This window comes from Sturnus vulgaris, chromosome 11 (genome assembly GCF_052056855.1).
Source record: "Sturnus vulgaris isolate bStuVul1 chromosome 11, bStuVul1.hap1, whole genome shotgun sequence".
Classification (NCBI taxonomy): Eukaryota; Metazoa; Chordata; class Aves; order Passeriformes; family Sturnidae; genus Sturnus; species Sturnus vulgaris.
The window spans coordinates 22,054,216-22,068,086 of NC_142253.1; the positions used below are offsets into that span (position 1 = coordinate 22,054,216).

The following is a 13,871-nucleotide window of genomic DNA, read 5'->3' on the forward strand; positions in this document are numbered from 1 at the left end:
TTTTCCTCCTTGCAGGGACAGCTGTCGCACAAAGAGAGAGGTTTGAACAGTGGGGTTGAAAATGATCCCTTTCCAACTGAGTGAGACGTTCATGTCTGAACCTGACGAGACTCCTGCTCACCCACACAGTAGCAGGCAGCTTTTTACCAGAAGTACTGTCTGACTTCCCAGATAAAACGTTTGATTTTTTTTTTTCCTTTTTCACAGCTGCAAAGGGTAACATTTAGAAAAACGTTTGACGAGCAGATGGTCCAACAACCTGCAGAGGTGCCTACTTGTCTACTGTGAACAATGCTAGCATGGCAGCCCCGTGATTCTCCCGCTCTGCAGGGCACCAAAGCCCATCCCAACCCCGGGACAGGCACAGGGACAGCGCGGCCACTCACTCACCTTGCGCCCAGCTTCGTTGTTGTGCAGGTTCATGAGCGTCCTGGCATTCTGCTTGATCTCCCGGGCATCCACAAAAACCTTGGCGAAGCCGATGCCGTAGCGGATGTCGGCGGAGCAGCCGCCCCATTTCCAGCCTTCCTCCTTGTGGTACTGGCCCTGCTTCTCCTTGTCGCAGCCGCAGTCGCTGAGGTTGCCCTGCGTGCAGGCCGCTGTGATGGCGTGGGCCACGCCGGCCGCGATGATGGCGTAGGTGAAGGCGGCCTCCCTGCTCCCTGCAAGGCAGAACAGGCCGTGAGCAGCGGGCAGGCCACGGCGAGGGGAACGGGCAGCTCCTGTGGGCAAACAGCACCGGCTGCTCTTGGGCACGCTGTAAATCTGCACCACGAACAGGGCTCTGCTCCTCCCAGTACTGCTCTGGTGGTACTCGTCTCTAAAGCAATGGCTCTCCATGAGGCAGGGAGAGGTTGAATGCTGTTTAGGCTGATGTCTGAGGATTTTAGCTTTTATGTTTCAAATCCTGGACTGCATTCGTGCATAACTCTAAACTCCATATAGAGTGCTAGTTACTGTCTTCACATTTTGGTCAGACAAAGCAATCCCTCTATGCCTGAAACTCAAGGACACCCTACAGCCTCAGGCCCCGAAAAGTATAAACAAAAGTGAGTTGGGGGGGAGCAAACTGGGGGTGAACGACTTCATTACCTGCAGCTGTAATTGGAGGATTAACCCCTGATATGTAAATGGGCCAAACTTATAATTGTGTGATAAACTCGTGACCATTGTCTACCTTGGGTGCAGCCTCTGGGAGTCTCTGACTGCCCAAGCTGTGCCTATGGAAGGCCTTCAATAAATCCCCACTTTATTCTCTTAACCTTGTCTAGTGTCTGTTCTAGGGAGCTGCTCCAAGGCATCAAGGCAGCTTCATCTCTATATTCCAGATGCTATTAGAAGTAGGCAAACTAAACTTGAAGCAAAAGGGTGGGGTGGCAAATGTGGACGTCAAAAATAAAGAAAGAAAGGAAAACAAAATAGTCGGGCTTGGGGGTTAAATTGTTAGAACATCCATATTCAACCTTTTAAAAATTCAACTTAGAAATAGGATTTTTTATTTAAATAATTCTACACTAAATGGCTTTTTAACAGGACGACTGCTTCTGTTGGACTCTTGTTCTGAAAGCATTTTAACTCAACTGGGACTTTTTTCACACTGTAGGTGTCAAAAAGTTTTGACATCTGTGCTGGCTCAAAGAAATAAGTCTTGGGTTTAATTTCAAAATTTCTCATAAAATGAATAAAAAATCCTGACCTGTTGTAGGCACCATGACAACAGCAAGGTGAAGTAAGAGCCTTACCAGAGGGCTGTGAGACAGAAGTCAGGCCAATATTACTTTGTGCAATAAGGCCATAATGACAGGTTTCTGTTCCTTGAGGGGGGTGGGGTGTCTCACTTTAAATCTAAGATTTAATTTCTTTTTTTGAAGTTTTGTTGCATTCTGGTGTGTGAATTTCCCACACATGGCCCTTATAGGCTCTGTGAGACTTTTGGGGCCAGTTCAGCTGAGAGAGGGCCCTTCATAGCCTGAGGAGGTTTGCAGAGGTTGCCCATGTATATCAAACGGCCCTTAAAAATTTTTGGATCTCCCAAACCGAGAACTTGCCCTACTCTTATTTCTCCAATGACAAAATGCACCCTTGGATAGAATAAGAATCAGGCTCTTAATTAGGGGAGTGCAGATGGGAAGATCCACTTCCCTTCTCCAAGTGCCCCTCAGTTGAGTCCTGGCAGACCTCAGCTGCTGGCAAGTTTGTTACCCGTGAAACAAGCCCATTTCTGCTGCTTATTGCATTTCACAAAAAAATCGTCACTTGGGGAAAAAAACCTTACTACAATCCAGCCTTAGCTGCATCCCTTTCATGTAACATGATTTGGATTTCTCTACTTGTCGCTTTTAATGATAAGTGTTCACTTCCTTATGTTGAGGAAGTAAAATGGAAAACAAGATGACATTATCACAATCTGTTAATAGTCAACTTCATGCCCTCTGTTAGCAAAGGCAGTATTCCCTAACACTGCTACATGCTGCATTTATTATGGAGCTTACAGTCAATTATCAGACTTCCTCAAAGGTTTCCTTGTTTCTCCTTACTTAAAAAAAAATCATAAAATTATTCATTTTGACTGCGGAAATTGCAGTTAGATCTCTCTAGAACTCTTGGCTTTTTATAAAAATCTGAGCATGGAAGAGAAATCTCAGGCTTTAGGTGTATTTGGAGTTGAGCTCCTCCTCCAGTTTACACTCATCAACACCCTCACTATTTTAAGCACAACACTATGAAAAAGGCATTGATAAACAGTGTACAATAAGAGTCCCACTTTATCTCTCAGAGGGCAGCAACGAAACACCAGGTTTCTGTTCCACGAAGCAGCAAATGGGACATTGTCAAAGAAATATTTTTTTAGTTGAATTTACATGTGGATCCTTTTTCCTTTTGATTTTGATCAGATTACTTTTGTTGAGCATGAGTTATTTTCAAGATCTAGAACAAAAACCGCTGGGAGCTCACTTGAACCTGACATACTCAGTATTGTAGAGGCTGAGCAGCTCTTTTGCTTTTTAGAGGGGATAAGAATGCAGTGCAGAAAATATAAAATTAGTCAGTATAAGCAGAGTCAGAAGCCAGTGTCAAGCTAGATCATAAATTACATTACATAAATTATAAGTTTGTCTTATTTGGGAGAAAATCTTAGCAGCTTTTAAAAACTCAAATTTTGGAGATTACAAGGTAAACAAAGCAAGTGCCTAGAAGAATTGACTCAGGTAGGAAGTGCCTTGGCACTTGTGCAGTGGTGATAAAGTGATGTGGGTTTGTCACGTCTGCATCCAACTGTTCCTGTTTTTCATAAATGATTGACTTTTTAAAGTCTCATTACCCTGGCCTGGCTCACAGAAATGCCAGCATGGGAGGGAAGCTCAGACTAGCCTGAGTCTCTTCTGCAACAGTGCTTGAGGTCTCAGGGGTTTGTGCCCAAAGAGGGTAACCTGAGCATGGGGGTGTTCCTGCCACTTTTAAGTAGAAATTCTGCTCTTTGGATTTCAGCAGAGAGTTGAAACTCCTGGAGGATGTGAGGGGAAAACGTGGCTGTACCAAGGTATGGCCAGGCAGCTGCTCCTATAGAAGTTAGACAAAGGTGGAGAGTCACCTGGCACAGAATCCCAAATGGGTTGGGTTGGCAGAGACCTTAAAGCTCCTCTCATTCCACCTGTGCCATGGGCAGAGACATTTCTACCACTCCAGGGTGCTCCAAGCCCTGTCCAACCTGCCCTGGATGTGTACAAGAATTAAAAGCCCTCCTTTCAGTTCCCAAATCACACATTCTTCTCCTTATCTCAGACAAACTATGGTAAACACTCCAGAGCTCAATTCCAGGCACTGGAACCTCCCGAGAAGGACCCGGCAACAGTCAGAGGTTGCTCTGGCCATTCAAAAGGCTGGTGACCTGAAGGGCTCCAGCCATGGCTCTGCTCCCTCACCCTCACCTGGGGCTCTTCCCAGCCCCAGCCAGTGCCTCAGTGCTATGTGACCACGAGGGCTTCTCTCCAAGTGTTGGACAGAAATATCTTCCTGCTTTTCCTGTGTTTTTCTGCACTTCAGTGAGGTGTGCAGCACATAGCAGCTCCGTTTGCTCTGATGGCAGAGAGCTTGGAGCTGATGGCTTCCAAAATTTCTGCAGGTCCATCTGCTGACACTAGAGTCCTGTCTGCACAGCCTGCACTGGGCAGGGCACCTTCTCAGGCTGTCTGTACCTTTGTCTGTGAGCTCTGCATTGTCAGCCAACACCCTGGGGTGCCAGATGTCACAAGGGGAAGCATTGAGAGGGTCACAGGGGGTTGCAGACACAGGTATTTTACTAGGGCAGCTGCTCTCCTAACACTGAGCACAATTATACATAGCCCATGCACACCTTGGAGCTTTAATTCTGCAAACACTCCCTGCATGCCTCTGATTTTGGATGTGAATGTTTGCTAGACTGGGTTTGGGCTGACCAGCCTGTCTATCAGCTGCACAGACTGGTCTGCATTCTGGTTTTAATTTAGCTAACTTCATTTGGGTTTAAGTTCAATCTTTAAATTTGAAAACTTTGTAAAAACGTCTCTCATACAGATTAGAAATGGGAACTTATTTTTTAAAAGAAGTGCAATACCTTGATATTGCTTGGGAAACAAAGCCTAAGCCTGCAAAATGCAGAGTGGATTTATTTGCAGGAAGTCAGTAGGTGCTCAGCAGTTTGGGATCTAAGGGTGTTTCTAAACAGCCTGTCCCACCCTATCAGTCCCCCTCATAAATTGACTAAGCTGTGAAATAAAAGAGAGACAAATTTCTGTTTATCTCACTGGAAAACATGGGTTGTATTTTCTGCTATTTAAAGCCAAAGGGTCAGAGGGGGAGTTATCTGCAGTGACATGAGCTGAAATATGATTGGGAAAATATAAAGATGGAAAACACAGTGTACCTTGCCAATTATGTGCCACAGCAAACATTACTCCTCATCTCTCTATAGAGGCCATAACTCACAGCCTGGAAAAATGTAGAATAGAATCCATCCCCTGCCTGCTCTGGGCTTTGCCTCCTCCTTCTTTGGTAGACTACGTATGGTCTAGCAGGTTTTTTTATTTTCATTTTTCTTTAACCTAGCATGAGTAATAAGAATAATACAATAACAATGGTAGCTTTAAAAACAATCATTGAAGTATTCTCTTCCTAATATTTTCTTCCCCTTCTGTTCAAAGTTTGGGGAATTGGTGCCTTAAAATATTGTACTCAGTTGAAAATAAAAAGATGGTTCCCTATAAAACAGCACTGTGGCTTTACAAAGATCAGTATAAATAAATAAAATACAGAGTGGCTTTAAGAAAGATCGAAGACTCTGGGGGTTTAGCCGCTGCTCACTTTCACAAGCTAAAGTTCCTTTCACCAACACATGAAACTCTCGCAGAAGAAACACTTCAGCTAGAAGATACCCTCTTTAAATTTATAAAGCTACTACTCAAGGCATGTGCACTGCAAAAATCAGAGTCATTATTTTGGAGTTCAGCTAAGTCTCCTCTTTTGAGAGGGCTCTGAGCCCCCATGTCCCAGCCCTGCTGGGCAGCCCTGCACTGCCCCTGCCACAGGAAATCTCCCACCTTCCCAATCAGATGCAATCTTTCTGTTTCTCTGGAACAAGTACTCACAAGACACATCTGAAGCAGGTATGAAAACCTTGTGATGGGAATTCCAACTGCAGTGACCTTGGGGCAATGTTTTATCTTGTAGTGACAGTCCCTGCTGGGAAAGATTGACTTTTTGGCATAAAGCAGCTTTGGATGATCAGGCCATATTTCAGCCTGTTTTGCCTGCAGATAACTGTTCTCCTGCAAGGCACTGACAGTAAAAACTGGTTGTAAGGGCTGGAAACCTAACACAGAAGTTCAGACTCTGACCTCGCCTGAATAGATAGCAAGATTCCTGTTAATGACTTTTTTTTCTGTGCATCTTGGGGGATTCATAACAGCAGTGGTTCAGAAAGCAGAGTATTTATCAAACTTTCCTCTAAATATTGACCAAACCAAATAGAGCAGCAGCACTGTGTTTCCCACAGACCTGTGCAGGTAATCTTCCATGCAATATAAAAACAAGAAGGATTTTCCAGCCAGAACTCCTGGGACATCGCTCTCGGGGATGCACAGGGTGGGACTGTCGGGCTTTCTGTGCAGGGACAGGGTTAGACTCCGTCATCCCTGAGGATGGATCTCCCTTTTTAGCTCAGGAGATTCTGGGATTCTACCAGTGGCTGCTCACTTGGTCTGTTATTCTGGAATTCAAACAATCCAATCTGACTTTAAAACCTGACCTGAGAGACTACAGCAGCGTTTAAAACCAAAATGCTCCCTGAAATGATTGAAGATTAAATCTGTTCTTCAGCACATCTCTGCTGCGATGTTTTCACAAGTGTTTGTCTACAACATAGTGACAATATGAAGATTTACTCAGAACTCTCCTGCTAGTTTTTCTGTTAAATCTACCCAGCCAGAGAAGACAATGTCCTAGATCTTCTTTTCTTTTCCATACCAGCAGGAGAGCTATTCCTGACAGCTACTGAAGAGGTTAGTGAAGGGTTTGCCTTGGATGGCAGTTGCTATTTGTTTCAATAGGCACGAGTGGGCATGTCCCTCTTCCCTTACGTGGTCTGAAGCCATAGAAGAAAAGTCGATTTAATATCTGGAAAACAAATCACGGCTAAATTCAGTCCACTGTAGAGCAACAGTGCAGTGGATAAAGGAAAGCCAACAGGCTCTCCTGGCTTAGTGTGTGCCTCAGGGCACCCCTGGGATGGTCCCTGCACAGTGTGCAGAGGGGCTGAGCTGCCCTGCTTACATATCAGCTTCTGGACCAGCCCGTCTGTGGGGATTCTTTTGAATTTCAGCTTTCCTTATTCCCAAGGGTAATGGCAGGTGGGTGAGGCATCACTGTGATTATACTGAAGCATTTTCCATGGTAGAAGAGAGCAAAGAACTGCTGCATTTTAGTAAGGCCAGGATGAAGACCTGGCTGAAATGTTTTGCTGTAATGTTCCTTGCAGAGCACCACTCATACCTCAGGACTCCCTCTATCCTCCCTCTCATAGGGTCCTTGCAGCCTCTGCAGGGCTCTTGCACCTCTCTTCTCTCAGATCTGTCCTGAGGAGTCTCCACTTTGCTGTGTCCCTCTGTGGCAGGGCAGTAAAACAGTTTGTACCACTTCACTTTCTCATTTAACAGTGCCAGAGCTGCTCACTTATGGCAAAAGGAGATTTTATTTTTTCCCCTGTGATGCCAATGTGGTGCTGTCCTCCACATCCCATGAAATGTAGGCATGTCCCCTTTGAGACAACAGTAGAGTTACTGCTGGCCACCTGCTCCCGAGGTTGCATCCTGCAAAATGGGCCCCTGAGGCACCTGATGGAAAGCTTTTGCCACAGCTCTCACTCTTCCTGTGATCCAGCAGAGGCCAAATCCTATTTTCAGATTCTGTCTAAGGCATCTCTGGCTGTTCAGATCCTTAGGTTTGAACGACACTTCACCTGAAGACAGATGGGCAGGAGGGTTTTGGCCTATCCTGCTTTAAAAATGTTGGTTTTGATTGTGGCCGTCCTCAGGAACAGAACTGCTGACCACCATGACAAATATATTTGGTTTTAAGTGTGTCCGTAATTGCAGCGTTGCGTCATCTCCACAGTTATTTTAAAAATTCTCTCTGTGACTCTACATTATTAATAAGGTGTCTGTGGAATGCTCTAGAAAAAGCGTCCCTGTGTGGATCTGGACTGCACCTCCATCGTTCCCTCTGTGACCAGAGCAGAGCAAACTGATGGCACTTTGTCACTTCTCTTCGTGCTCTGCTGGCACCAGCTGGCACGGTGAGACATCCGCAGTGTGTCAGGAGGGAGAATCTCTCTTTGGAAGGGCAAACCAGATAAAATGACCCAGGAACTGGAGAGAGTGCTGGGCACTGGTTGGAAGCTCACTGTGATAGGCAGGAAACTCAAGCCTGTGAGCACAAATATGCTCTAGGATGAATTTAAGTACATCTACAAATAAACTCTACAAATTAACTCTACAAATAACTATCACTTCATTGGAAGGTGGATTATATGCGAATTTTAAAAAATACACACTAAAGGTTAGAACAGGGAAATACTGTTTGATGCTTTCCTTCTAGAGAATTCCAAGTGTTTCAATAAGGTTAATATCCCTGTTGCCATTTTAAAGGTAGGAAAACAGAAACACAGGAGTGCCATGGTCCCTCAGATACACAACAGCCAGGCCAGGAGGAGAATCCCCCTGAGTGGCAATATGAGAATTTAAGTAATTGCAGTACATTTGCATAACAGTCATAAAATAGATTACCTGGCAAGGATAAAAGGAAAGAAACCTTAATTTGAAGATGTGGCTTGGTGTGCCATCAAAGCCACGGGTTGGGAAATAGATCACAAGAATCTCTGGTACCTGAAGGAACTTACTTGCGTGGACTGACACACACAAAGCCTGTTTCCATTGGAGTTACTCAGGCACATCCTCCCAGACTGCTGTGAGCCTCTGCAGGCTGCACCCTCCCGGCAGGGCCAGGACAGCCACAGCCCTGTCACCCTGAAGTCACCTCCTCCAGCCACAGCCCTGTCACCCTGAAGCCATCTCCTCGTCCCAGAGCAGCCCAGCAGTGCCACTGCAGAGGCACAGGAAGCCTCGCAGAGACAGAGGGATGAGCTCATGTGTGGCTCACAGACTTTATTGCAAGTGGCAAGACAAAGATGCCCTGCACTCCCCAGGAAATAACTTCAGTATGCAAATGCCTGAAAGGTACAGTGTAAAATCCCAGGGAAGGGACTGCTGTGTTCAGGGCTGTTGTAATAGTATTGTGGAACACACCATGTCAAAGGCGACTTAAAAAAGCAACGAGGGTACATTATCCTCACCTAATGGTAACCTGGGCTATTCTGGTGCTCTGTCACCTTGAAATGCTTCCTATAGGGGTTTATGGTCCTTCATGTCACACATCTGTCTTTCTTATTCAGACTAAGGCCCTCAGGCCCTCTCCTGTTTGTGGGCACCAAATTTGGTTTATGGCTTTATGGCACATAGGTTGTACCCTTTTTAATCAAAGCAAAATATTGTTTCCCTGGATGGTAACCTGGAACACACCCTGGCAAAGATCCTTGGGAAAGAGCAAAAGATGCCTTTTCCTCATAGCCATAGAAAGATGAACTGTGTCAGATATTCAGAGTTCCTATACCCGCTGATAGGGAAGAAGCAGAAGAACAAGGAGACCACCTGAGCAGGAACAGTTACATTAAAATATTTCAAGGTATTTGAGAGCCTCAGTAGTTTTATCCTTGAGACTGCAGGAATGTCTGTGCAAAAGAAAAATTCACCACTGGATTTCAACCCTCTGTGATTTTTACCAAAGTTTACTTTAAAATTAGCATATATAACCTGTTTAAATGTGAGGGGTTCGTTATTCTTTAAATGAATTTTATGGAGTTTTGTAATTTGGATGTCATTCAACTCTTAACTGTGTACTGAAACCAAGGAAGAATTTGTCCTATCCATCTTAGCCTTGTAATGGATAGATAGAACATATTAAGAGTTATCACCTCAAAGACAGATCAAAGCCTACTTCCTTTGATATTGACTTTCTTTAAAAGGACCTAAATATAACCCACTAGCTAAATAATTCAATTTTCGGAGGGAGGGAAGGAACTGAGAGCATGTTTACACAACAGACCGCAACAACTCCACAATTTTCTAATTTCTGGGAGAAGAAAAAAAATCCTTCTCACATTTTCTGTTTAAGGAAATGTTACTCTTGGAGCAAATGAGCCCAAACCTGTCAGCCATCCAAATGGGCTTCTCACAGACAGAAGTGGCAAACACTTGCCTGTATTGCTGACAGGAAGAGATCAGCTCAAGAAAGAGAAACAATGAGCTAATCTGAATAAATGCTCAATTTTCAGATATTTCCCAGTGTTGTGCAGGAGACTTTTTACCTTCTCTACTTGAGCCATTCTCATTATCAAAGGTGTTGAAAGGCGGGGCTTTCCAACCGACTGGTGGTGTTCTCTTTCTGTTCTTTCCTTAAATATCTAAGTTTTGGGAACATCTATCAGTGTGCACTGATGTGATCAAACAAACACTCAGTGTTCTCAGGGGTTCCAGAGCAGAGTGGTAAGGCTGCACCTCTCTATTTCACGGGAATGCCAGGAATGAGGGACAGATCGTGGCATGGCACTCAGCAGTGCCTGGGGCCAGCCCATCCACAGGGTGCCCCCACAGCTGCTCAGGGATCTCCTGGCTCCTGTTCTCTGTGCTGCCTCATGAAACATCCATGTTTTCTATCATGCTAAGCATTGCTTGATGGGGTTTCTGGGTTTTTGCAATTTCATTCTACAAGGGGAAGAGACTGGAAACCACAGATCCTTCTGGATGTGGAATGCGGCACTGTTGAGTGATAAGCTTTCAGTGGTGGCTCTAAAAAAGACCAGCCTGTATTTGGAAAACACATTCCTTGGTCTTTGCATTTTAAGTGCTGTGGAATCAAAAAAACCCACTGAGTAAATTTCATTACTGTGTTTTGCAGAGTGGGGACACGAGAGTTTTGACCTCAGCCCCATTTCTTCAGGTATTTACATTTGTGATTATTAATGCTGCTTTAGTTCAGAATTTGGATATATTTTGCACTGCTGCAATAATTGAAAACATGGAAAATGGAAGTGGGATCTTCTGTCAGTTGATTCTAACAGCGTTTGTGAGGGCCCTGATATCTCAAAGCAGAACACAGCCACTCTTCCTCGTGGCACGGAGGTACAATTGCTGTAGGAGAATGATTTTGTGCTGTGGGAATCCCTCACAGTGAGAGTGGTCCACTAGGCACAAACATCAGGGCAGTATCCCCTACTACACCCCAGAAGTGCAATTCCAGCTCTGCACTCTGGCTCTCACCGCTGCCTTCAACAAGAATCAGTCGCTAAGTACATGAATCAGACTGCTGTCCTGTGCACACAAAGGGGGAGCGTTTCGGAGAGGATTTCTGAGAGCAGAGCAGTGAAATACTGTGGTGGGAGCTGGCACACACGGAGGTGCAGCTCAGGCAGGTGCTCTGCCGGGAGGCAGCACGTTGGCAGCGGCAGCAGCAGCACCCGGGGGCACACACTCACAGTGCCCGTCCTGCCCCGGCTCTCACGGAATGGGGACCTGCCCGTCCCCGAGCCCAGTAGCCGCGCCCGTGGCACCCCCGGGTGCCCCCTGTGCCCGGGACCGGCGGCAGAGCCGAGAGCACGTACCCACTTTGAGCTCCTTGCCGAAGACCGTCCGCTCGCCCAGGGCCGAGCAGTTCCAGCGCCCGTTGCGGAACTGGAACTGGCACTCGTTGATGCCCATCTGGGACCCTTCCCCGATGACAATGATCGCGTCGGGCCTGCTCTGGCAGATCGCCCGCTGCCGGGGGGCGAGCCCCGGGATCTTGTTACAGATGATGCTGGCTCCCAGGGCCACCACAGAGGAGAAACCCCTGCAACGACAAGACACCGGCGGTGGCTGAGGGGAGGCTGGTCCCGCAGGCAGAGCAACCCCGCCGCCTTCCCGTGCTGAGGCTCTGGCGCTGGCAGGTGCCCGGGAAGCGCCCGCCTTTCCCCCGCCGCTTCCCTCTCCCCGTCCCTCTCTCCAAGCCGAGGCAGAGATAAGCACCGCGTGGGCTCCTGCCAAAGCGGGACCAAACTTCCTCCTCGGAGAATTAAAGCGCGTGCAGCGGCATTACCTGCCCGGGCCACGCACAGGCAGCGGGCTGGGAGGGTTTTCTCAAACCTGTCGAGCAGTTAGAGGGGAGAGGGAGGGAGGGAAGGAAGGGGGATAACCCACCCTCCCTGCCCCGGGGCCGTGCCGCCTCCTCCCGCACCCAGCGCACCTGGCCGGGGATGCTGCGAGTCCGGAGCGCCGCTGCCCTCCCTGCGCCCCTCCCGGGCCGGGCGGCGTTGTGTCCCGGGCGGCAGCGGCCTGCGGGAGGCGCGGGCAGGTACCGGGCAGGGAGAGACCGGGTGTCCCCGCACGGGGCCCGCTGGCCGGGCTGGGGAGGGGCCGGCTGCCCGGGAATCGCCGGGTGTCCCTTCCCGGCAGAAACCGTCGCCCAGACCCTCGCAGCCCCGCACATCGCCGGGGCCGCCGCCTCGCCCCGAGGTGCGGGCGCTTTACCTGTGTTTTGAGAAATAATCGTGATCTCCACTATCATCGCTTGTTTTGGGGTTTTTTTTGGTTTTTTTGTTTTGTTTTTTTTAGACTTCCCGAGTTAAATAGTAACAGGTCTGGGCAGGTTGGGCTGAGCGCGCGAGAGAGCAAGATTGTTATAAAAGAAAGGGAAAAAAAAGTTACTTACCCGATCTTGATATACACAATCCCTAGGCTCAGAAAGATGTGGAAGATCCAGCGCCTTGTTTTCCTGTTCATATTCTTTGCTTGCCGTGGCTCAGATCAACGCACGAAACGATGCCCAGCGCGCTCGGGGTTCGGGCCGCTCCGTCGCTGGCGGTCACGGCCGCCCGGCCGAGCGGGGCAGCCCCCGCCGCGCCCCGCAGCGCCCGCGGCTCCGCGCCGAGCCCCCGCCGCCTCTCAGCATGGCCCCGCCGGGGCTCCGGCCCCGCTCCGGCCGCGGGCGCTGTCCGGGCAGCGCGGGGCTGCGGAGCCGGACGGGCTGCGGGGTCCTGCGAGCGCCACCCGCGTCCCCACCTTCAGTGTGAATTGGCTCTCTCTCTTCTTTACAATCCCCCCCCTATTTTTTTTTTTTTCCCCCTCTCTTTCTCTCTTTTTCAGCTACTTGGGCGTGTTCTCCAAAGGAGGGAGTTGTCCAGCCGGGGGGGTGGGGGGAAGCAAGGCGGGGAGGTGGGCAGGAGGGGAACAGGAACGGCAGACGGATCACCTGCCTGCAGGCAGGCTCAGCGCGATCCTCCTCCTGCGGGCACGGCCCGGGGGAACGCGGCGGGGGCTCCGGGGGGTGTCACGGGGGGACGCCCCCGGGGCTGGCCCCGGCCCGCTGGGCGGCATTGGGGGTCCGCACCCCGCGCTGCTCCGCGCCGGCAGCGGGCTGCAGCTTTGACTCCGCGCTCGCCGCCCGCTTGCCGGGGCCGCCGAGCACCTGGGGCCGGTTTTATGCGTTTGTCCCGACGCTCCTCCCCCCGGTCTGCCTCCCGCGTGTCGCGGGCTGTCCCGCAGCCTCCCGGTGCCCGCGCCGAGGTGAGCTCCGGGCGGCCGCAGCATCCCCGGAGTGCCGCCCCGCCCGCACCGGGGGCGAGGCGGCACCGGCAGGTGGGGGGGGGCAAGAGGGAGCCCCGTGTGCCCGCAGTGACCTCCCCGCGGTTTTGTGGCCGCTCCTTCCAGTGACAGGGCAGGGCTCGTTCCCCGTGGCAGTGGTTCACGTCGGCGTCCGCGGTCCGAGCCCACGCTGGGGGCGGCCCGGGGGACTGCGGCCGCCCGGGAGCTCCGCGGAGCCGCCTGCCTGCCGCGGGCGGGGGGGCCGGCCCGGCCGGGAGGAGGATCCTGCTCCTCGTTGCGGGAATTTACACGGATATGGTGACTATTTTATTATCCACTTAAAATATTTCAAACAGGGAGGTTACCTAAATGATAACAGGGGTGTGGCGCGGGAATTGTTCTGCTGATAATATTTTTCTCAAAACAAAACCACGATGACAGGATCCCTCAGGGTCCCTCGGAGGAGCCGGGTCGGAGCCCCTCTCGCGAGGGGATCCCCCGCTCTCCCGAACTGTCCCAGGCGGGTCCAAGCGGGGCGCAGCCGGTCCTGGGGGCTGGACCAGGTCCGTCCCTGCCGACTTCCCGGGGCAGGGAAGGGGTGTCCCAGTCCAGCTCTCCATCGCTGCGCGTTCCCCGGTGCGGCGGACGATTCCCATCACCTTGGCT

The 13,871-nt window shown here is 49.8% G+C and overlaps 1 protein-coding gene across 1 annotated transcript in view; it reads right to left on the reverse strand.

The window, feature by feature from the left end:
• Positions 1 to 12,492, reverse strand: part of WNT7A (Wnt family member 7A) — a 34,653-nt gene extending 22,161 nt beyond the window's left edge. The window contains exons 1-3 of the mRNA XM_088171728.1: positions 12,334 to 12,492; positions 11,249 to 11,475; positions 391 to 662 (exon numbers count right to left, since the gene is read on the reverse strand). Of these exons, the coding sequence (XP_088027854.1) occupies positions 391 to 662; positions 11,249 to 11,475; positions 12,334 to 12,404 (570 nt within the window). The 5' untranslated portion in view covers positions 12,405 to 12,492. The remainder of the gene's footprint in view (positions 1 to 390; positions 663 to 11,248; positions 11,476 to 12,333) is intronic.
• Positions 12,493 to 13,871: the final 1,379 nt, after the last annotated feature.